Here is a 21,594-nt window from a genome sequence, read left to right as displayed (position 1 = left end):
GAGACGATGACGTTTTAATCCAGCGACTGCACCGCGCGTTGTTTGGAGAGTTGTATTTGGTGGATCGTGTGAGCGCGCTTTTCAGGCAGGGTTGTAGTTATCACTGTTGAACAGTTCGGGGTACCACCGCAGGCATGTTTAGCCCCCGAACCGCCCCGGGCTCCGGCCGTAGGCAGCCGGCCAGGACCGCCGGGAGGAAGAGCGTCTCCGGTGCGGTCCCTGGCCTCCTGTTCTCCCCGCGCAGGACGCCGTTGTCGGCGAGGTGAGTGTTGTCGGATCAGATTTACTCAATCGGAAGGCTCCATATATATGACAAATAAAGACAATTTTACAGATTTATAGATGTTGTTCTTTCGTGCTGAGTCGTCAGTGCAGTCTTGGATTAGCTGGGCCCATCAGACTGTAGCTACAGCTGATTGTTCTGAGTTTGTGTCCTCCCCAGATCAACACCTACCCGAGTGCAGAGCCATGCAGGGGCAGAAACCGTTAACTATGATGTGCAGACCTTTGGCTCATCCCTCCCCGTCAAAGTTATGGAGGCACTGACGATGGCTGACGGTAAGAGAAACATTGTCTTCTTTCTGAGAATGAAAGATGAATAGTTGCTCTCTCTCTTCTCTTTATGTTTCTGGTTGTGGGAGAGTTAGTAGTTTCCACTAAACATTTGTTTTTCATTTTCTTATTGGTTACTCTAGCTGATGATCAGATCTCAGTGAAGGTGTGTGAGAGCGGCTGGGCCTGGATGGTTTGTGGAGAGAGTCTGATCATCTGGAAGATCTGCCAAACTGCTGTAGCTAAGGTATGATCAGGGCAGACAATTATATATTTTTTTCAGCCTGAGTTTAAAAGTCACTTTAAAACTACATTTAGACTAAAATTACAATCTAAAAATCATTAAAGAGTTATTTTAACATGTTCTCCAAAATAATGCAAGCGGCGTGAGGCCTTTTTTCCATCTGTAGGATCGACAAAGCAAATAATTATTCACTGATCGTTTATTTCATGTGTCTTAGTTTTGTTTAAAGAGCTGGGTACAGTAACATGTGGTAAATGTTTCAGCGATAGAAAGATGGACTTTTTTTCTCTCACAAAACCTGCTTTCTTATTCCGATATTAGATGGAGTAAATGATGAATCAAAACAGACTGAAAGTTCACAATGTGCTAAACTGGCAGCTTTAAATTCACAAACTAAACTGTGTTTTCCTGCAGGTCTCAGTTTGTAAGGAGTTGCAACTGCCCAGCAGTGAGTACAACTACACTGCTGACCTTGTGGCTGTGACTTCCACTGCTCCCCTGGAGATGGCTGCTGTTCAGTCCATCTCTGTCTTGGCTGTGGCTGCAGAAGGAGCGGTTCGCTACTGGCCCAGCCTCTCCCAGGAGGGCAACTACACAGAGACCGATGTGGACCTGGGAGATCTGTGCAACTTTGTTGTTGCTGTCAGAGTAAGTAGGTTTCTTCAGTTGAAAATAGACGGTTTTGCTAATCAATTTGTTACAAAAAAACTCACCACTGACTCTGCCAAATCCAAAATACTCAAATATTTTTGAAAAGGGTCCCAAAGTACAACCACATCAAACAGTATCACTCCAGAAATCGCTGAGGAGTAATGCTGCTGTCCAAGTTTTCTTCACTGCATACCTTGAGATATCTTGAAACATTTAAACACGTGTAATAAAGCTGGCATTGCACTTTATTTTGTGTAGATTTGTAAGGAACAGGATTAAATCAACAACATATAACTTGACCTCTTTGTTCCTCACTTCCTTCTCCTTTCTCAGGGTGGAAGCTTTGTCTTGTCCTCGGTGAAGAATCAGCTGTTGAGAGCAAGTGCAGATTCCTCCGGGAAACTGCAGTGCCGAGCTCTGCAGCAGGGTCAGGGCATGCTCTCTGGCATCGGACGTCGTGTCTCCAGCCTGTTTGGCATCCTCTCGACACCAGCCAATGACGCAGTGAGTCCACTGCAGAGTTTGGGCTTTCATTTATTCTATCTGTACTCTTTTCTATCTTGTGCATTTTTAATAATCAAGACTAGTCGGTGTACAGTGTTATTATTTTTCATCTATTGCTGATGACCTTTAAATTTGAATAGTGTTGCTCTGAGCTTGACTCTTCCCATTTTTACTGTCACTCATAGATAATCTGATTATAACCTGCTAATTACTTCCTCCATGTGTTATTTGTTTGTGTTTTATATTAATCAAGTTTTGTTTTGTTTTTTAAATAAATTTTAGCCACAGAGAGAAATGAGTGACTGCTTTTGATTCCAATTCACAAATTTCTTAAACACCCTTTATGTTTTACGTCTATCAGGCTGAATAGTGAGGGCAGTTCTTCTCCAGTGTCAGTTTAGTTATCTTCAGTGTTCAGAGTTCTGACTCTATTACTGCTGCAGCTCTGCAGTGTGCTGTGGGTGGGGGAAAGCAGCTCCCTGTACACACTCACTGATTCCAGTCTGAGTAAATGGGAGGTCGACGACAGCTCGGAGCACCAGATCCTCAACTGGGACGCGCGCAGAGTTCTGAACGAGAGCATCACAGACGCTATATGGGTCAGTATAAGCAAACATGTGACCTTATTTATTACAGATGAAGGTTTTTTCCTGTTCTGCACTGTAGCAAAGAAAACAAACTAAATAAGATTCAAATGAAAATGATTTCCTTTCCTCCAGGGGTCAGAGAGCAACTATGAGGAGATGAAGGAGGGAGCAAATGTGGCATATCTGGACATGAAGCTCAGCCAGTGAGTGTGTTCTACTGTGTGTGTGATTAAAAGCAGCAGGGCCACACATTGGTGCTTGTCTTTGGATTCACAAAAACCTGAATCATTTTTGTTTCCTTCTTCTTCTTCTTTGTCACTAAAACATGCCGCATGTAGGATTGCATGTGCTAAAGCATGGTAAAGTGTTAGTTAGAGTGACCAACCGGCCTCCTTTTTTTGCACTTGTTGACTTGTAAAAGTCTATATGACATTTTTTATTTCACGATTCATTAACCACACAAAGAAGGCATCGTTTAAATATGTTTTCTTGAAGCAAACAGTTTTATTAAAGTTCTTCATGACTGGACCGAGTGTCCTCTTTTTTGGAAATCAAAATATGGTCACCCTAGCGTTAGCATACTACGGCCAAACTGAGCTAGCCATCCTGTGTCGCTCTGCACTTCAAAGATCAATCTCAGAATTTAAAAAAAAATTCTGAGATTATTTATTGGGCCAATAAATATTAAATGAAAGATGGATTTTATCCTTTCAGTCAATAAAAAGACTTGTTTTACACTTGTCTCCCCACTTGTTGTGTCCTAGTCCCCCGGGCCACGGAACTGTACTGGTCCGTGAGTCGTTTGGCACTGAACCGCAAGACTTGAGGCTCGGGTTTGAAATGTATGGTTTTTATCGTTAACTCTGTTTCCCTGGGTCTTTTCCCGTGTTATAGTTGTCTTATTCTGAAAGAAATATTTACACATTACCATAGTGACCAGAGAGCATTAACCTCCTAAGACCTGAACTCTTCCACAGCATTCATTTTTCATTTATCTTTGATATTTGGGCACATTGGGACCCCATGAATGCAAAAACAAAGAATGACCAGATTTAAAAAATAAAAAGATTTAACGGATTTTTGTTTCCAAGGAAAATGAGAGCCACATCTGGGGATATTCGTTTAAAATTTTGATAGAACAGTAGCAGTATAATGTCCTCGTAAGTGGATATCAGGCCCTTGTAGTATTTTGGTCTAAATAACCCAAAATGTGATGTCCACATATGTGGACGCCAGGTCCTTGGAAGTTAAGGGGCAGAGAGGAGGACGTTACTCTCAGTGTTGTTGGCGCATTTCAGGAGGACGCTGCTAATAAAGTTACACAATTACACAGTGAATTTGCGTTTATTATGTTATTTACAAAATGCCACCATATTCGTCTTGGTCGTATGATTTTATTTTGTTGTATTTATCCGCGACACCTTAAAGGCCGGTCCGTGAAAATATTGTCTGACATTAAACCGGTCTGTGGTGTAAAAACGTTTCGGGACCACTGTCTTAGTCGACAGGTTATCTTGTGTTTATTTGTTGCTATTATTCGCTATTCCTCTTGAACTTACTGCACCCCTGGCTGAACTGAGCTCCACTCTGTGTGCTTTCAGAGCCGGGTTGGTGGTTTTGGCTGCAGCCTGGCACCCGTCCGACACCCCCTGCCTGGCCTACTTCTGCCTGGTCACCCTGCAGGACAACGGAGCCGCCATCTCTGACCAGTTCACCGTGGAGGTCACAAAGTACAGCTCTCCCTTCCAGGTCAGACCTGAAGCTGCTACTGCAGCAGTGGTGTTTTTGTGATTTGATCTATTAGAGCAGGGGTCTGCAACCTTTAACACCCAAAGAGCCACTTGGACCCGGTTTCCACGCAAAAGAAAACATTGGGAGCCACAAATACTTTTTGAAATCTAAAATGAAGATAACACTGTATATATTGTTTTTTGTTTTGTTTTTTTACCTTTATGCTTTGTGTGAATAACTAAATTAAGTAAGTAAAGTTTATTTATTAAGCGCTTTTCACAGACAGGCAGTCACAAAGCGCTGTACACAAAGATTAAAATAAACAATACAATCAATAGACATTATACACAATGTAAAAGATCAAATGTAAATAATGTAAAGAATCTAAAATACGTAGATCAACAAAAGGCTTGTTTGAACAGAAAAGTTTTTAACTGCTTTTTAAAAGAATCCACAGAGCAACTAAGGTGTGTTGCTTATGAACTCCATGAAGTGCTACAGAGAAAATTACATTTTATTTATGTAATTAACACATTTTGAACTCTTAAAGAAATATAACAAAAGGAAAGACACCCAGCTGAACTAAAATGATCCAGCAAACAAAAACTGTTGTGAGCCGCCACCCTTATATCGCCTTTGGGCTTTTGGAGCCTTGACGTGACTTTTAAAAAATACTTGGAAAAAAAAAACACTATTCCGTTAGAAAAAAAAATAGATATTTGCAAAATTCTGCCTAAATATGTATCTTACCTGGTTAATGTGTGTGGCGGGGCGTGGTCTGCAGCGCGAATCGGGGATTTCATCTTTACGCAGGACTGTAAGCTGTCCTCTGTGAGGCGTGAGCGGTGTTTGTTTTTAACATAGTTCACGGTGGAGAACAGCTGCCGACATAATGTGGATCCGAAGATCCATAACTGGCCTACCTGGGGTCGAAAGTCTCGATAAATGCACGGCGTTTCGGCGGGTATACTGGCTTCCGCGAGTGTGACGCTTATTTTGAGCGATGAAAAAATAATAGAATATAATTTTATTTTTATATTTCAAAATCATAATTTTCCAATTTATAACTACAGGTTAAAAAAAGAACTAAACACGAATAAAATACACTTCAGCTAAATACTTCTAATTTATTTTCCCAAACCACGCAGAGCCGCAGTATAAGGACAAAAGAGCCGCAGGTTGCCGACCCCTGTATTAGAGGATCAGTTTGGTCATCCTCTTCTTGTGTAAAACCCTGCTCATCAAGAAGAGCCTGATAATTACAATCCTTGATTATAATTAAAACATTAACCACTTTGAGCAACGCAGAAAGAGTGGAACTGTCCAAACAAGTGACAGTGAAAGTGAAGATATTTATGCTTTTATTTTGAAGGTCTTTAGTTATTCTGTTATTTCCTCAGAACATGGAGACCCTGCAGGCCACTCGGCTGGCGTTGCCTCGTTCCCCTGGCTCCACAGCCTTTCTGTACACCGAGGACGTCGTGTTCGCCTGCTCAACAGGAACCAACCGGGTCGCAGTTCCTGATGAGAAAATCAGCTTTAACTCACCAGGTGGGAAAGTTGGAACGTTAGAGCAAGAACTCCTTCATTTTGTCATTATTACTGCACGTAATAGTCAACGAAATTAATACTGTGGTCAGTGAATAGTTTGTTTTTCAATTAAAGTTAAATGAAATTCCTGATTCTGTAGGATAAACTTATTTTGGCGTTGGTTTGAAATTCAGTTACACAGAAATATTGAATATGTTTCAAAAAATTAATTAAAATCTGTCACATCACTGAACAAAGTTCAAGTTCTTTTTCATAATTCAAACAAATTTCACCTGCATCTCAAAAATCTATAACTGATCAAATGTTGCTTGAATAAGTTAACTTTATCATATTAACAGGTTTTTGTCCACTGTGTTGGTGTAAGAGGTTTAAACTGTGTTGCTTCGAAGACTCAGATATTCCTAAAAGATAAAATTGTTCGAGAATGTTTTGGTTAGGGATGAATTAAGAAAAAATATAATAAAGTATTTGTAAAGGAACAAATAATTCACTCGACTTGTTCAATAGGCCAATAAATGCTTTCAGTTTAGATCAAATCCAGGTGAGTCTGTTTATGTTGGTGGCCTCTGTCTGTGCAGGTGATGGTGTACGTGGAGCCGGCTGCTGTGCCAACCTGCCGGTCTTTTTCTCGCAAAACAGCGGTCTGGTGGCGGTGGTGGCCAGAGAGAGTGCCTCCATCCTGCCAGAGACCATGGAGGACTCGCTGTGCTCCTCGCTGGCTGCAGCCCCGGAAGTGAGTTTCAAAGAGAGTCTGAGCGATGAGACTAAGAACTTTCTTTTTATGCCAGTTTGTGAGACTTCGATCTTTCTCATGATCTTTCTTCTGCGTCTCATAATTATTGACACAAGAAATCCTGAGAAGGAAAAAGAAAACTAAGCTAACATGTGATTGTGGGTGTTGCAGTCATGCATTTCTAATGTTGAATTTGCATCAAAGGTGTCGGCCATGGAGACGCCAACCCGAGCCGAGCCTGTAGCTCAGGAGGACAAAACCAAACTCCTGAAGGCGGCGTTCCTGCAGTTCTGTCGGTACGTCTTAAATGCAGCTCACATCTCCTTTGAAAAATATTTTAAATAAAAATAATAAAGTGCCTTCATAATATTAGACAAAGACAAGAGAGCCAGAGATTAATAATAACAAATAATTAAATGTAGAGAGGTGTATAAACAGAATCCCCCAGCAGCCGAGACCTATTGCAGCATAACTAAGGAAAGATTAGAGGTCACCTGACCAAACTACATGCTTTATCAAAAAGGGCGTTTTTAGGCCAAATCTTAAAGGTAGAAACCGTGTCTGTCTGCCAAATCAAAGAGTAGGAGTCTAAAAGCTGAAGGCTCTGTCTCCTATTCTACTTTTAATAGTACTAAGATAACTACTAAGATAACTAAGATAAGTTATCTTAGTTATCTTAGTAGTAGATAAGATAAGATAACTAAGATTAAGATAAGATGAGGCCTGATCATTCAAAACCTGCACATGAGCAGCAGGATTTTAAATAAATATACCCTGTCTTTCTAGTCCCCGTCAGTACTCTTGCTGAGTGCTGAGTACAATAAGCTTATTTCTGAATTTAGAAGCAGAAAATGAGGTATTGAGGCAACTGATTGGTGTGTGTTATCTGACTTCATGGATAAATGAAGTTGGGCATCATCTGCATAGCTTTATACTCTTATACGCTCTATACAACACGCCACATTCACCCATTCACACAAGCAGCTTTGTCAGTGCTTTAACTAACAAACACTCAAACATCAGAGTGAGCAGGAAGGTGCAGGAGGGAGAGGCGAAGAGGCCATGCTGCTAGCAAGTCGGCTGCGAGTTCATTTAAGCTTGTAAATGCCTAAAACAGTGAGTGAATAATAATATCAGCGTGTGAATCAACAGAGAGTGCTTTAGATAAAACGTGACGATTCCACCGTGGCATACAACATTATGACACAGACACAGATAAAGTCCACATAAACACCACTGTGTGCTGGAACAGGAAGAGCCAGCACCAAGTCCACTTATATATTCTGTATCAGGTAAATACAGAAGTGACTAAATCACTCTACTTTTTGAGAATATTGTTTTTGTGAATCTCTGGCCGACATGTTTGTTCATTTTTGTTGTTTATCAAGTAAAAACATCAAAGCTGCGTTTCTCTGCATCATGTTGTGTTGAGTAACTTGGTTATTGTAAGCTTCTGATGAATGTTGAAGTCTTATATTGAAGCTCAGGGTCTTTAATAAGGAGTTATCATTCACACTTTCTAGCCATAATGACCGGTCATCTGTGAGTAAGAGAAAAACAACACATTTGTTTTTCTTTATAGTTTGTTTCTGTGTCTGTCCGTTGCTATTTGCTAAGTTGACTGGCTGTTACCAGACTCTGATGGGATTGTCTGTGCTTCCTCATTTCTCTTGTTGCAAAATCAGTTTCACCCCGGTTCTTTTATTCGTCGAAACTTCCAGAGACGGCACCGGAACTCAGTAGTTATTTCACAAAACCTTTATTCATCTTCATTTAAGCACGCACTTCTAGAAGGGAAGACGAGGCCGATGTCCCTCTGCAAAATCTTCACCCCTTTGTTAATTATAGCCAGCTTTATAGAGGCGACCCCATCATAAACCCCCCCCCCCCCCCCCCCCCCACGGTGTGCTGCAAACTCTGTGTCTGTGTCTATGTGCACAAGCACGTGAGAGCCTACATGTGCGCGTTTCCGCGTGTCTATGTGTGTGCACGTGAGTGAGTGTGCGTGACAGTTAAAACACTGTGGGTGTAGGTGACTCCCTAGAGGTCATAAAACCCATCTCCCTTCCAGACCACAGTTATCCAGTTACAAATGTTGAGACCTTTCACAGTTCAACTGGGGGAGGGGTCTCCTACAATCTACTCCTAAGTTCATGACAGTCAGGCCTTTATCACATTGAGGGCAGTGTCTCTGCAATAATTCTACATTCTATGTTAACACATTTCTAAACTCTCTGAGCCCTTAAAAAGCACTGAGAGGACAAGTCTATAACTCTCCTTCTCTCCTCTGTCAGTAATGACCTGGTCGGGGCTCAGACAGTCATAGATGAGCTGTTCCCAGCTGACAGCGATGGGGAGGAGGGAGCTGAGCTGGACACCATGGTGACTCAAATCAACCTTGATTTGGTGGACGATTACCCGGCCTCTGACCCTCGCTGGGCCGAGTCTGTCCCCGATGGTGAGCTGAGACGAGAGGAAACAAAACACAAGAAGTTTAAGTTATTAACCAACCAATGAAAAGCTCTGGATATTGTATGAAACTAGTGCTTGTAAGGTTTCGTCCTCTCTGCAGTCACTGTACAGTTCTCACATAGCTGATTTGACTTTGAGTTTAATGTGTGTGTTGGAAAAAGACTTGAACTGTTTTGTTTTTTTCTTCTCTCTCTGGGATGTGAAGAGAGCGCTGGCTTTCCTCTCACTTCCCTCATCATCCTTCACCAACTGGAGGATAAGATGAAGGCCCATGGCTGCTTCATGGAGTTCTTGCTGCAGGTAAAGAAACCTGCACTTTTGCATGTGTGCACACACTCCAAGTTTACTTTATAAGGCACACTTTAAGCTTGTTGGTGGAAAATGATTAAATTAAACTAAATTAAGATCAGCTTGTACATTAGATTGCAAATCTACTTTTACTGACATACAAACAGGGCTGAAAATAAAAATGTGATGCAAATCAAAACTCAAAGGCTGAATTTAGAAATGCATCAGTCCAGTTGCCTCTCAAAAGCCACCATCGTCCTCTGTTGCCAGGTTGGACTGCTGGACCGACTCACTCGGGTGACTGTACGTTCATCTCCCATGGCAACACGCCTGCTGCTGTGTGAACACGCCGAGAAGTTGCAAGCAGCCATGGTGCTGAAAAATCACCACACCAAACACTCTGAACTAGTGAACCGGGCCATCAGCACAGCGCTGCAGAGGAACAACACCGCCGTGCCGCAAAGCCTCACCGCTGCTGACGTCTTCTTCAGAGAGGTTTGAGTCTCTGGCAGCGAGAAGGTGCTGTCACAGTTTGTTTGTGTAATAGACGGTCATTGGACTGTTGTTGTGCTCTCACAGGTCTCTCAGATCTCCTTGGTGTTCGACTGTCTGCTGGAGGAGGAGGAGCGGAGTCTGAAGGAGAGTCCAGTCGACTCGGTGCAGTGGGCCGAAGTGGTCCTCACAGTCAACAACATCATCAAGGTAAATGTGCGGTCACGTTAAAACTTAGGCTTCATTTTTAAGTGTATGGGTAGTCTTTCAAATGTAATGACTGTAAAATGTTAGTAAGGTGTGTGTGTGTGTGTGTGTGTGTGTGTGTGTGTAGGACATGCTTCAAGCTGCTGGTCAGTACAGAGACATGAAGGCCTCCATGTACAGAGCGTCTGAAAATGCTGCTGCAGAGCCTGAGTACATCCCATGGACAGGTAACAACATGAACCTTCTTTGGCTACGTTCACACTGCAGGTCTTAATGCTCAATTCCGATTTTTTGATCAAATCCGATTTTTTTGTCTGCTCGTTCACACTACAAATAAAATGCGACAGCAAACGCGCTCTAGTGTGAACCCTCAAAGCGGCCCGCATGCGCAAAAGAAGACGTCACACACAGCGCGCTCTGTTTAGACCCAGAGCAACAGTATTGTTTGACTGATGGCCGTTAATATAAAGACTTCGGACTTTAAGTTTCCCAATTTTTGCTTTAAGTTATTTTGTTATTTACATAATAATTTAAATAACCTAATAATGATCCTTATTGCTGTTTTAGAGGAGCGGTGCTTCAAAGGATAGCTGCAGATTTCTGTCAGAATCTGCAGATTATACAGTACAAATAAAATGTTCACGTTTCTCCAACGTTGTCTTCCCAACAGTTTCACTGACATCTACACGGGATGGCCAGGAAGCGTTCGCGATGTCTCCTCCGGCGCTGATAATTGGCGTCTGTCTTGTGTCAGCGACGTAAAAGACGGATTTAATGCGACATGACCGTTTAAACAGCAGTCGCTTAAAACATCATATATGTATCGGATTCAGTACCACATATGAAAGTGACCCAGATCGGATTTGAAAATATCGGATTTGTGCCGTTCACACTGTCACACCATGATCGGATATGGGTCGCATAGGCTCAAAAAAATCGGATTTGATGCGCTTTCGCCTGCAGTGTGAACGTAGCCTTAGATTCACTTGGTGTCAAATGTATTTTGATGGACACTCCAGTCACATGCAAAAGCAGACTGAGCACAGAGCCGTGGCTCTCACAGGCCTGAATGTGCGCTTAAGGTCATTTATAATTTTAAACTTGTTTGATCTGCTGCTCAAACAACCACCAGCATAAATTTTGTATTTTATTATTTATTTGTTTTTGTGTTTTTGTAAGTTTTACAGCTTTTCTTACTAAACAGTTAAATGACAGAAAAGCATAGAAGGAGTTTCACTGGTCCGACCCACTTAAGATCAAAGTGGATGTAATGTGAGTTTGACAGCATGCTTTAGTCTAATGTTATCGAAATACTGCAAAACCTACCATACAAACTCATGGCAGTAAATCTGGGCACTAATACCACAAAGTTTACAGAGTGGGTGTGGACAGGAAAGCTCAGTTGCAGTTCTGAAAGTTTTCTGTTGGGAAATAAAGCTTTGCTGTTTAAATTTAGCAGCTACAAACGAAGAAAAAAATAAGAAAATCCTCATGTATTCACAGTGAAATGTAATTATTCTACATATAACCCTGTTAGTGTATGTTGTTGTTCAGTGTTTGTAACTAAATCACTTTAGCACTTCATCCAAATATGCATTTATGCATTTATGCTTATGTAAACATCGTGGCTTAAAATCCCGTCTTAAACTGAAGAAGTTTAAAACTTTCTTTTCTATTTCAGTGCTGTAAGAAACTGAATGTTTGAATGGCTCAGTGTCTGCACTGTGTGTTGGAGCAGAACTGATTATTAACCCTGTTTTCTTTCCACCTGATCTTGCTTATGCAGCATCAGGCGGCGTTGGCGGCGTTCGAACAGTCCTCTCGCGCCAGCACGAGATCATACTGCGCACAGTGTACCCACATGCTGACTCAGAGCTGCGCAATGCCCTTTGTGAGCAGCTGGTGGCGCTGTTGGATATCTACTTGGGCAGTTTTGTGGCTCAGCTAAACTCCCTGCAGCAGCAGAGGACCCAACAGGAGCGCTACAACAGCCTGGAGATGGAGTACAGCCAGCGGCGCTCCGAGCTGCTCGCACCGCTCTGTAAGTGGAGATTAAAATGTGAATGATCGAGTCTTATAGATTCACCGAGTAAAATTTAAATCTTTAACATTAAAGTGGATTTTTGTGACATTTAGAAATTTTGATTTTTTTTTTGTTAAGAGTTTTGTTAGATGAGTAAAAATGCTGTAAGTATTCCTTTGGTAATTCCTCTTTTGTATGAAGAAATAACTAAATTTTCTTTATTACAGGAAAAAGCTTTGAGTGCTCAAACTGAGTAGAGAGATGGTCTATTATTAGCAGTCCAATTACAGAGGTTGTTGCAGTAAACAAACTATCACTTGAACGTGACCATGTCACAGCTCACACACAGACATGTTGTAATCAGACACGTGGACACTCTGCAAACTGAAGTGTGTTTATGTTTCTTCTGTAGGTTTTTCCTTTCAGTTTATTTATTTTTAGTGTTTTGCGTTGCAGTGGAGCTCGGTCAGTACCAGTGGGTGGCAGCGTTGGCTGAGAAGTACTGTGACTTTGACATCCTGGTTCAGATGTGTGAGCAGACAGACAACCAGAGCCGCCTGCAGCACTACATGGCCAAGTTCGCAGATCAGGTACACAAAAACTCTGCACGAGTTTCCTTACATGTTATTTACCATTTTTATTTTTTATTTAGGATGTAAGGACACAGTGTTTTACGTTGTACAGGATTGTAAAGGCACTTTGAGGCCATTTTACATTTTAACCCAATAAAAACGAGGCTCCTCTGACATCTGGGCATCCAAAAGGCTAACTCTGACTCCCGAGGTCCAACTGTTCAACTCCAACATGACGTCAGTGCTGCTGTACAGGGCTGGAACCTGGAGCACAAACAAAACCTCAAACAGGAAAACCCAGACATTCCTAAACAGCTGTCTGAGAAGGATTCTCCACATTCGCTGGCCAGACACCATCAGTAACATCAACCTATGGGAAAGAACCTGTCAACTCCCAGTAGACGAAGAAAAGATGGTGCTGGGTAGGGTACACTCTACGCAAACCGCCAACCAACATCACCAGGCAGGCTCTCAGATGGAACCCTCCGCCCAACAAGCACCCGGCGACGACACCTTGAGGCAGAAGTGACTAGGGATGGGTACCGGCACCAGTTCTGACATAAACGGTAGTAACCAGACCGAAAAAAGCAGCGCACATTTCGGTGCTTTTTTTCCCTGAGATGTCATACACTTTGAATTCTAGCCAATCATTTTACATTTCCGAGGATAGTAGGCGGGTCCAGGTACGTACGTTCTTTTAGAGCAGAGCTACAGATTAAAATGCCCAAGGCAAAGCGGTCAAATTCTGGCTGTACTTCACAGCAAAAGATGCAAACTTAGCAGCCTGCAACAAGTGCTTTAAGGTGATACTGTGATACTGTCAAAGGAGGTAACACCTCAAATCTCATGAAACACCTGGCGACGCATAGCGTTTTTTTTAAAGCCGAGAAATGCGCCGTATTTGATAGCTTGCTGCGAGACCTCACACCGAGCACATCTACTGCGGGTGTGGTGCCTGTTATTGACCCGGAGTTAGCAACATCCCCCAAAAACCCGAAGATGAGAGTCCCGGCCCCTAGGCCTGGGAGGGGTGACAGGCAGCAGTAGTTGACTGTATCTTTTATTTAGGCTTAAAAATGTGCAGCCATCTGCTAGTTTGTTTGTTTTTAAGTTGATTTCATTGACTATGAATGTAGCCTAGTTGTTGGCACCAGACCTATCACACAATCCTCTCCAGAGAATGCTCCAAAAAAGAGAAAAATCCCTAAACCATCGACAACCTCAGAGGGGAATAGCTAGGCTGCTCCGAAGACAAAGGATGTATAACCACAACTATGTTTAATTTTATGTTTATTTTTTCTATATTGGAGAACTAATGGCTCCTTTAGTGTGTTGTGACTTACTGACAAGGGCTACAGTCCTAGTGTAGCGAAGGACCAGATACACACGGGTTTGTCAGGCTTAGGAAATGCTTTTATTTTGCTTATTCTTTTCAGTTCAGCGCAGGTGACTCAGCAGCTCCAGCTACTCCACACACACTCCTCCCCCGTCTGTCTCCGCTGTCGCTACATGTAAAAGGGGAGCGAGTCGTGTCTCGAGGTGTCTCCTCTGCCACCTCGGCGCCCTGAGAGCTCACTGTACCGCCCCTCCACTGCAGCAGGCCAGAGACCACACCCCTGCCACTCCTATGATGATCGACTAAATTGGCATGTCATCAAATTCTGTCTGGTTATCATGAACTGCAAATTTAAGAAATGTTGTTAAGATCATCCCAAAAGAATAAAAACAATCTCTCAGGCTTTCTTTTAAGCTGGATAACTTTGGGTACATTTACCAATACGTCACCTTTCAGAAAGGTGATGCACATACCTGGAAGCAGCAGGTTCTGCACAAATACTGGATTCTATCGAACTCAAACCAGAGTATATCAGTAAACGCGTTAACACACTCTTTGTACCTTTACTTTTGCAGAACTTTTCCGACTTCCTGTTTCGTTGGTACATGGAGAAAGGCAAGAGAGGGAAGCTGCTGTCCCAGCCGGCCGCTCAGCACCAGCAGCTCGCCAGCTTCCTGCAGGCTCATCAGCACCTCAGCTGGCTGCATCACATCCACATCCACGACTACCAAAGTGTATGTTTAAGAATAAAAACACACACATTTACAATTCTGTTTCACAAAACCAGCACAATACAATTTTCTATGAATTTTTAATATCCCAACTAAATCCTAATCTGAACCCAAACGTTTTTGGTTTTTTGGGGTTTTTTTGGAGGGGGGGGTAACTATTTAAAACCTATCAAACCTATCAGGACCAGTCAAAATCTGGCCAACATTGTAGCAACATGATTTTCTCAGAAGTACAGTCTGACTCTCACACATTAATAAACACATCCGCCTTGCTCTATTCAAGCTCTTGTAACCACACGGCTTCCTAGCGTCCTTATCTCCTTTCTTCTTTCCTTCCTGTTTTTTTTTTTGGTTTTTTTTGTACTTTAAACCTTTTCATATTTTTTCTTCTGCTGTTCGTTCATCGCTTGTGCACTTCAGTCTTTTCACTACCTCTGGAAATAGCATTTTTCAAAAATACGGCAGTTTTGCAACCAATAAAAATATAGGGTCATTTTTCCTTCCTTCCTTCTTTCTTTCCTTCCTTCCTTCCTTCCTTCCTTCCTTTGTTCCTTCCTTCCTTTCCTAACAGTCCTGCTGTCTTTCCTGTTAAACACACAGTGTGTAGCTGTTACAGTGTAATCTACGATGGAAACACAAATTCAGTTTCCTTCCGGTTTGATTTGAATCTGTTGCTCATAGAAGACAAAGCACAGAATAAAACATCCTGTAACATATCTGTTACACACACACACACACACACTTTCTAAAGTTTCCTTCCTGTTTGCAGTTAACAAACAAAGTGAAACCACGGGCACGCATATATCTAAACCGAAGAAGACTTCCTCTTTTGGCCTCACTTGTCAGCAGAAATCCACTTTGACAAAGACGCATTCGAGGCTGTAAACTTCACTGTTATCCTGGTCGATACTGTTTTGGTTCCTCTTTTCCGTTTTAACTGTGATAATGAATGTGCCTGGTGAGGTATTCAGCAGACACGGGGATCTGTTATTCTCATTTCCAGCTCAGTTTTATTATTGAATTCTTTTAGAATAGCTTTTCATGATTCTGAACTATTCTTATTTATCTTATGCTGGGCCTTCATACAGCTTCTCCGTTCATCCTCTGACTGAGACGAGCAGTTTTAGCTCCTCCCTTTTTTTAGTCAACATTGTGATAAGAAGTATTGATCACGTCACCCAATTGTTTAAGTAAATATAATTCTGACGTGAAATTCTCACCACATGTCAGTAACAACCCACGCAAAGAAATCAAAGCATAGATGTCCATAAATTATGTATAATAATGAAAAGTGACATTACTCTCTGTTTATTTGAATCAAGCTGTATCATGTCTTATAATTACACAGATTGATATATTTCTGGTGTGACGATGTCGTGGCTAACGTGGTATTTCACGTCTGCAGGCCCACAGAACTCTCTACAGCCAAGCCAACATGGAAACACGTTACTTTGTGAAGAAGAAGACACTGCTGGCTCTCAGTAAGCTGACCGCACTCGCATCTGACCTGCCGGAGGACCGGCTCTCCAAACAAATTGATGGTAAAAAAGCGCACACATCGCTGTATGCATGCAGACCTCCCTGCACCTCATAAACTTCGTTATCCGTGAAATTTTACTGAATCGAACCAGCATGTTAGATCATTTTATTGACACAGATTCTTAGATTGTCAGTGGATAAAAGTTACTTAGCTGCTACAACAGTGGTTGCCTTGATCTCATAGTAATTCAGAGAATAGTTCAGAGTTAAACTCATTCATCTTTTTCTTAGTAATGAAAGTCTTTAAGGGCATGATAAAATAGACATATAAAGGTACATATATTTGTGGAGTGGCAGGTGCTTTGTAATATGTCGTGTAAGTAGACTTGACACTGTCATTCATCTGCCGATCAGACATTGTGGAGCAGGAGCGCTTCCTGCTGCATCAGGAGACTCTGCCTCGACAGCTGCTGGAGGAGAAGCAGCAGAACCCCGACACCATGCCTCTGCTCAGTGCTCACAACCTCATACAGGTGAAAACACGTGCAAAAACTGCTTGTTAACTTAGGTACAATATTTAAACAAGATCATTTCAGTTGCTTAAATGTTTTTTTTTATGATAACTGTGTAAATTGGTGTCTGCTGTTCATAAAAGTAGTATAGAAGGACCTCACCTTCAGACAAAGTGATAATCGTAGGTATGCAGAAAAGATCAGATCACATTTAGAGAGGGTCAGAAGAAAATGATTCCAACACTGAGACTGAACAGCTTCGGTGCATTTCCTTTTTTACTCTCGTCCTCTCCAGCTGTACATCTGTGATGACAACAGGCGAGCCAACGAGTACGATTTCAAAAAGGCTCTGGACCTGCTGGAGTACATCGATGAGGTAACCACTAGCGTTTTTTACAGCACTGGTGCATTTGAGGCTCAGTTAGTCGGTCTCTCAACTTTAGCAAGTTTAGCGGTTTTCTTGCTTTTCTGTTGTAGGACGATGCTGTGGACATCGACGCACTCAAATGTGAGATTTTCGGCAAAGCGCTTAGGAGAGACGAGTAAGATCCATCATGGTTTTTTTGTATACGTTCAACTGGGACTTTGCTTAAATTAAAACTTTTTCTCCTGGTATTTCTCTAATAACATGTAAATAGTTTTCTAGTAGTGAGTAACCTATGATTAGCTGAATATATGTTGTTTTGTTTTTTAGAGCCTTTTAGCCAGTTTCAGGTCATTGTTTAGCTTTAAAGCCACAAATCGAGTGTTTGGATTTATTCTCAGTTTTCTAGTTTTCAGCAATAAGACCTCGTGCACATAAAGAGCCAGACATTTCCCCCTGAAGCTGGTAGAGGCCAAAAACAGAGCAAAAAAGTAATTAATATTGGAGTCTGCCAGGTGATCAGAAACACGACTGTAAATGATAAAAAGCTATTCTGTTACGATGTTCATGTGAAATACCATTAATAGTTAGTTGGAAACTCACAGGCCAGTGCATATGGATTCTAGGTCTCATCAGGCTCTAAAAAATACAATCTTTTGAATTATATACCAGCTGTAAAGGATATAAGTGTTTTATTGATATGCCAGGAAAGATGGAGTGTCAGTGATTACAGCTAGTTTGGATCAGTAAAGGAATCTGGAAAAAAAACAAGCTTGTGTGTGTGTTGGATTCGTAATGGTTGATTTAAATGCTGTGGGTATCTTTCTTTATTGTTTTTTTGTTTGTTTGTTTTTCCACCTCCAGCTGGTCTTCTGCCGATGGGAACGACGACCCTCTGGAAGCAACAAAAGACAGCATCTTTGTCAAGATCCTCCTCAAACTCATTCAGGAAGGTGAGAAACATTGATGAAGACTTGGTGGATTAAAGAAATATGGGGAGGGGGTTCGAGCGTATTGATGGGGAAAATGGGTTTAAATGACACTAAGTTATCCCTATTATGTCATGAGAGCCCCTTGTTCAACTTAAATAGCTGCGTAGGCTCATTCCATATAGAACTAGTTTATCAAAAACTGTGCATAATACAGCTGAACACTTCTGTACGTGTGATTGTCAAAGTTAGAGCACACATTTGGTTCTGGCAGGAGGGAGTCGGGCTCAGCCAGTAATCCCAGCAGCTTAGTTTTTACTCTTCTACACGTTCTGTTGACGGCTCTTCTAAACAGTGGACCACTCAAGCCCTCCCTTTGTTTTTGAGTATATTATGAACAGTCATGAGTCATCAGTTTTCTTTATCTGTATGGTCATCGAATCATATGTATCCTTATATGAAAAATACACTTGTAATTACTAAACAGACGAACTCTTTCTTCTATATTTTCCAGGCGTCTCTCTGCAGACCTACCTGCCCGACATCAAAGACCTCCTGGAGCTGGATGAGCTCAGCAGTTTGAAATCAAAGCCATATTTTGAATTTGTCCTTCGAGCTAATTATGAACATTACCTTCAAGCCCAGATGTAACAACCACCAAACCCACCAGTGAAACATTGTGCGATTCAGCTTTTCTTTGCATTCGACTCACTCTCGGGATGTCTTTAAATTTGTTCTTTTCTAAATAAATGTGTTGATTTTTGTGTACTTTTCAGTTTCACTTTCCTAGTATTCCTCAAAGACGCACAGCTGTGACACAGTTCACTGGCTTCTGTTTTCATTTATTCACCTTTAGGGACAAATGTACATATTTAGAAAAAGACGTGCTGCTGTAAAGAAGATAGTTGTTTGTTAACAGGAGAGACAAGAAATCCATATCGTGATGCAAGACATGATTTCAGTTCTTTGTATCAAAGTTTTGTTTTTAGAGAGAATGTATGACGGCTTCATTAACATTCACCACGTTTAGAACACATTTGTCTTATGACAATGAATCAAATTTGCTCTAATGTGTGTGTTTTGATTCTTAGTGGATACATACAAAAGACATGTTGGCATGCTGTAAGTTTGCACCTCCTTTTTCTAAGGAAGCCGTAATCATTTATAAAGAGAGATCCTCCTGAATGCAGCCATGTTTAGTGTGACATACCAAGTAAGATCAGGGTAGGACAACCTACCACACACAACTAAAATAATCTTCCAAGAAAGAAAACAATATGACAACAGTTCCACAAAAGTAAAGCTTTCACTTCCTGCCTCTTTTTGTTTGTTTGTTTGTTTGTTTGTTTGTTTGTTTTTATTTGAGGTGAGATGGCAGACTTAAAAAGTGACACAGACCTGAGCCTCTGAGATACTGGCTCGAGAAGCTGCCCTGTACTCATCAGGGCTTCCTCCTGTTGGGCGACAAAGAGCAGATGTTTGTTATAAATAGATCTGAGCTCCTCTAGCTGGTTGACTGCCACGCTGACAGAGATCCTCCGCAGTGATCCACTTGCACAGCTTTCAGGATCCAGTGCAGCTAAATATAGTCAAAGTAGATTAGATTGGCACTAGAGCTGTACATAACTGCCAATTTAGTTTGTATGACTCTAATCTTTCCAATGTTATAGGTAATTTACTTTTTATATTTTCAAATGGAGAATGATAATAATGGATTGGATTTATATAGCGCTTTTCAAGGCACCCAAAGCGCTTTACAATGCCACTATTCATTCACTCTCACATTCATACACTGGTGGAGGCAAGCTACAGTTGTAGCCACAGCTGCCCTGGACTGACAGAAGCGAGGCTGCCATATCGCGCCATCGGCCCCTCTGGCCAACACCAGTAGGCAGTAGGGTAAAGTGTCTTGCCCAAGGACACAACGACCAGAACAGAGAGCTCGGGGAACGAACTGGCGACCTTCCGGTTAAAGATACGCTTCCCAACCCCCTGAGCCAACAATGATAATAGAGAATGATAACCCCAGAATAATTTACAAATGACTTCCTTCATTTTATTATGGATTTCAAATGGTTGATAAAAGAAAAATTCCTTATTATTATTGTAAGAGAAGAAAACAGGCACTATATGTTTAAGGCTTAAAAAAGGAAGATGATAAAGTCAATTCAGTTTTATTTATACAGCGCCAAATCACAACAACAGTCACCTCCAGGTGCTTTATACTGTAAGGTAGACCCTACATACAATCATACGACTCCCTATGAGCAAGTATTTTGGCGACAGTGGGAAGGAAGAAACCTCCAGAAAGAGAAATGGGGAAAAATAGTGTAACAAACCTGAAAGAACAATGTAGTTACTTTGTATTCTACTTTCAACTGCTGTAGATACTGGTTCCATTGGACATTTGCATATTTGAATATAAAGGGTTCAAACTGTATGTAGTATGAAACAGGGTGAACTATTTCCTCTCAACCAGCTGCTGTCCTGCACACATGCTGATGCGTCATTAACAATAATCTGTTCACCTTAATGATGCCTTTTCTACATTGTTCCCCTACATACATGTAAAAACTGAAGGATGTGCCCTAAATATGTTTTGGACTTTGCTTTTAAGGGTCAATGTTTACCCCATCACTGGACACTATCAGCCTTAATATTTTTAAATAATCAGTGTTATGTCGTATAACATTCAATCTGACTGCTGTTTTCCGGGAATGTACGTCTATGGAATAATTTCTCCTGAGATTTCAGCTCCCAGCTTTAAGTGTTTGTACTTCAGCTCCTTTCATTTTTTCAAACGACTTCCTTCTATGCATGTATTTTACCTGCTATTTCTGATTTGATGCACCAACTTAAACATTTCAGTTGCAACTGTTCGCTTCAGCTGCTTTCAAGCCATTTGGTGCATCTTTGTGTCCTCATTTTTAATGTCAGCCATTACTGTAACAGCAGTAGTATTTGAAAATAAAGACATTTACAATATGCTTCATCAAAATTACTTTATTTTCTATGATTACTATATATTCTTTATATTACTTTACATTATATATTACATTATATTAATAAATATTTAAATTACTTAATATTTTTATTTATCCCCTACCGTATGGGGTCCTCACTCATACTCTCATATTCTCATTTAATCGCTAATGTGATTCCCTTAATTTCAGTAAAGGACTAAAATAACACTTTGAATGATTAGAAGGACTTTTCCACAAATCCAAGCAGTTTTTTGGAGATTATGTATCTGAATTTCAGGAGCGGGACCATGCCTCCAAACACGCTCCTTACGGTTGTTATCTATACAGGTTCCCCCAGTTCTGCAACTCATTCTCGTTTACGTGCCCCACCCTCCCTCCCTGCTTGTTCTCAATTCTTTAACTTCTTCACTTCTATTTAGTACACGGGGATCTGCCAAGCCCGGGAGCCGTCGCCAGTCCCCTTCGAGGCCTTCCCCAAACCGCAGCTCAATTGATGTCCAAGCGTTCGCCTTTACCTACTAAAATGCTGTCAATCATAAATGAGGACGTGGGCCCAGCTAGTGAAATGAATTTTTTGGTGTTTAGGTGTTCTACTTTCTGGTCTTATTAACTTGTTCAGTTTATCATCGGGCTCTTTTTAAGAAGTAGAAAG

At 41.4% G+C, this 21,594-nt stretch overlaps 2 protein-coding genes across 2 annotated transcripts in view; both read left to right on the top strand.

Annotated features, from left to right (window-relative positions):
* ifngr1 (interferon gamma receptor 1) overlaps positions 1–21,594 on the top strand; it is a 136,702-nt gene that overhangs the window by 49,432 nt on the left and 65,676 nt on the right. The gene's annotated exons all lie outside the window — the stretch shown is intronic.
* nup133 (nucleoporin 133) lies at positions 22–20,370 on the top strand. Its single transcript, XM_085164144.1, has 25 exons — positions 22–262; positions 443–558; positions 696–799; positions 1,211–1,444; positions 1,781–1,951; positions 2,395–2,550; positions 2,671–2,741; positions 4,140–4,287; positions 5,670–5,820; positions 6,399–6,553; positions 6,758–6,849; positions 8,848–9,011; positions 9,231–9,325; positions 9,584–9,808; positions 9,893–10,015; positions 10,140–10,239; positions 11,799–12,053; positions 12,492–12,625; positions 14,519–14,677; positions 16,080–16,215; positions 16,568–16,686; positions 16,961–17,041; positions 17,143–17,207; positions 17,894–17,982; positions 18,473–20,370. Exons 1-25 carry the CDS (start codon positions 135–137, stop codon positions 18,607–18,609), a joined length of 3,408 nt encoding a protein of 1,135 aa, XP_085020270.1. The 5' UTR covers positions 22–134; the 3' UTR covers positions 18,610–20,370.

This window comes from Neolamprologus multifasciatus, chromosome 6 (genome assembly GCF_963576455.1).
Source record: "Neolamprologus multifasciatus chromosome 6, fNeoMul1.2, whole genome shotgun sequence".
Taxonomy (NCBI): Eukaryota; Metazoa; Chordata; class Actinopteri; order Cichliformes; family Cichlidae; genus Neolamprologus; species Neolamprologus multifasciatus.
The sequence above is the reverse complement of the archived record's forward strand: the minus strand, read 5'-3'. Positions and strand labels throughout refer to the sequence as shown.

What these genes read in the sequence shown, in the direction of transcription:
- nup133 (XM_085164144.1), top strand. Translation starts at nt 135, where the DNA reads ATGTTTAGCCCCCGAACCGCCCCGGGCTCCGGCCGTAGGCAGCCGGCC. An exon ending in CTGGACATGAAGCTCAGCCA is followed by an intron (nt 2,742 to 4,139) that starts GTGAGTGTGTTC and finishes GTGTGCTTTCAG; the next exon opens with AGCCGGGTTGGTGGTTTTGG. An exon ending in CGAGCTGCTCGCACCGCTCT is followed by an intron (nt 12,054 to 12,491) that starts GTAAGTGGAGAT and finishes TTTGCGTTGCAG; the next exon opens with TGGAGCTCGGTCAGTACCAG.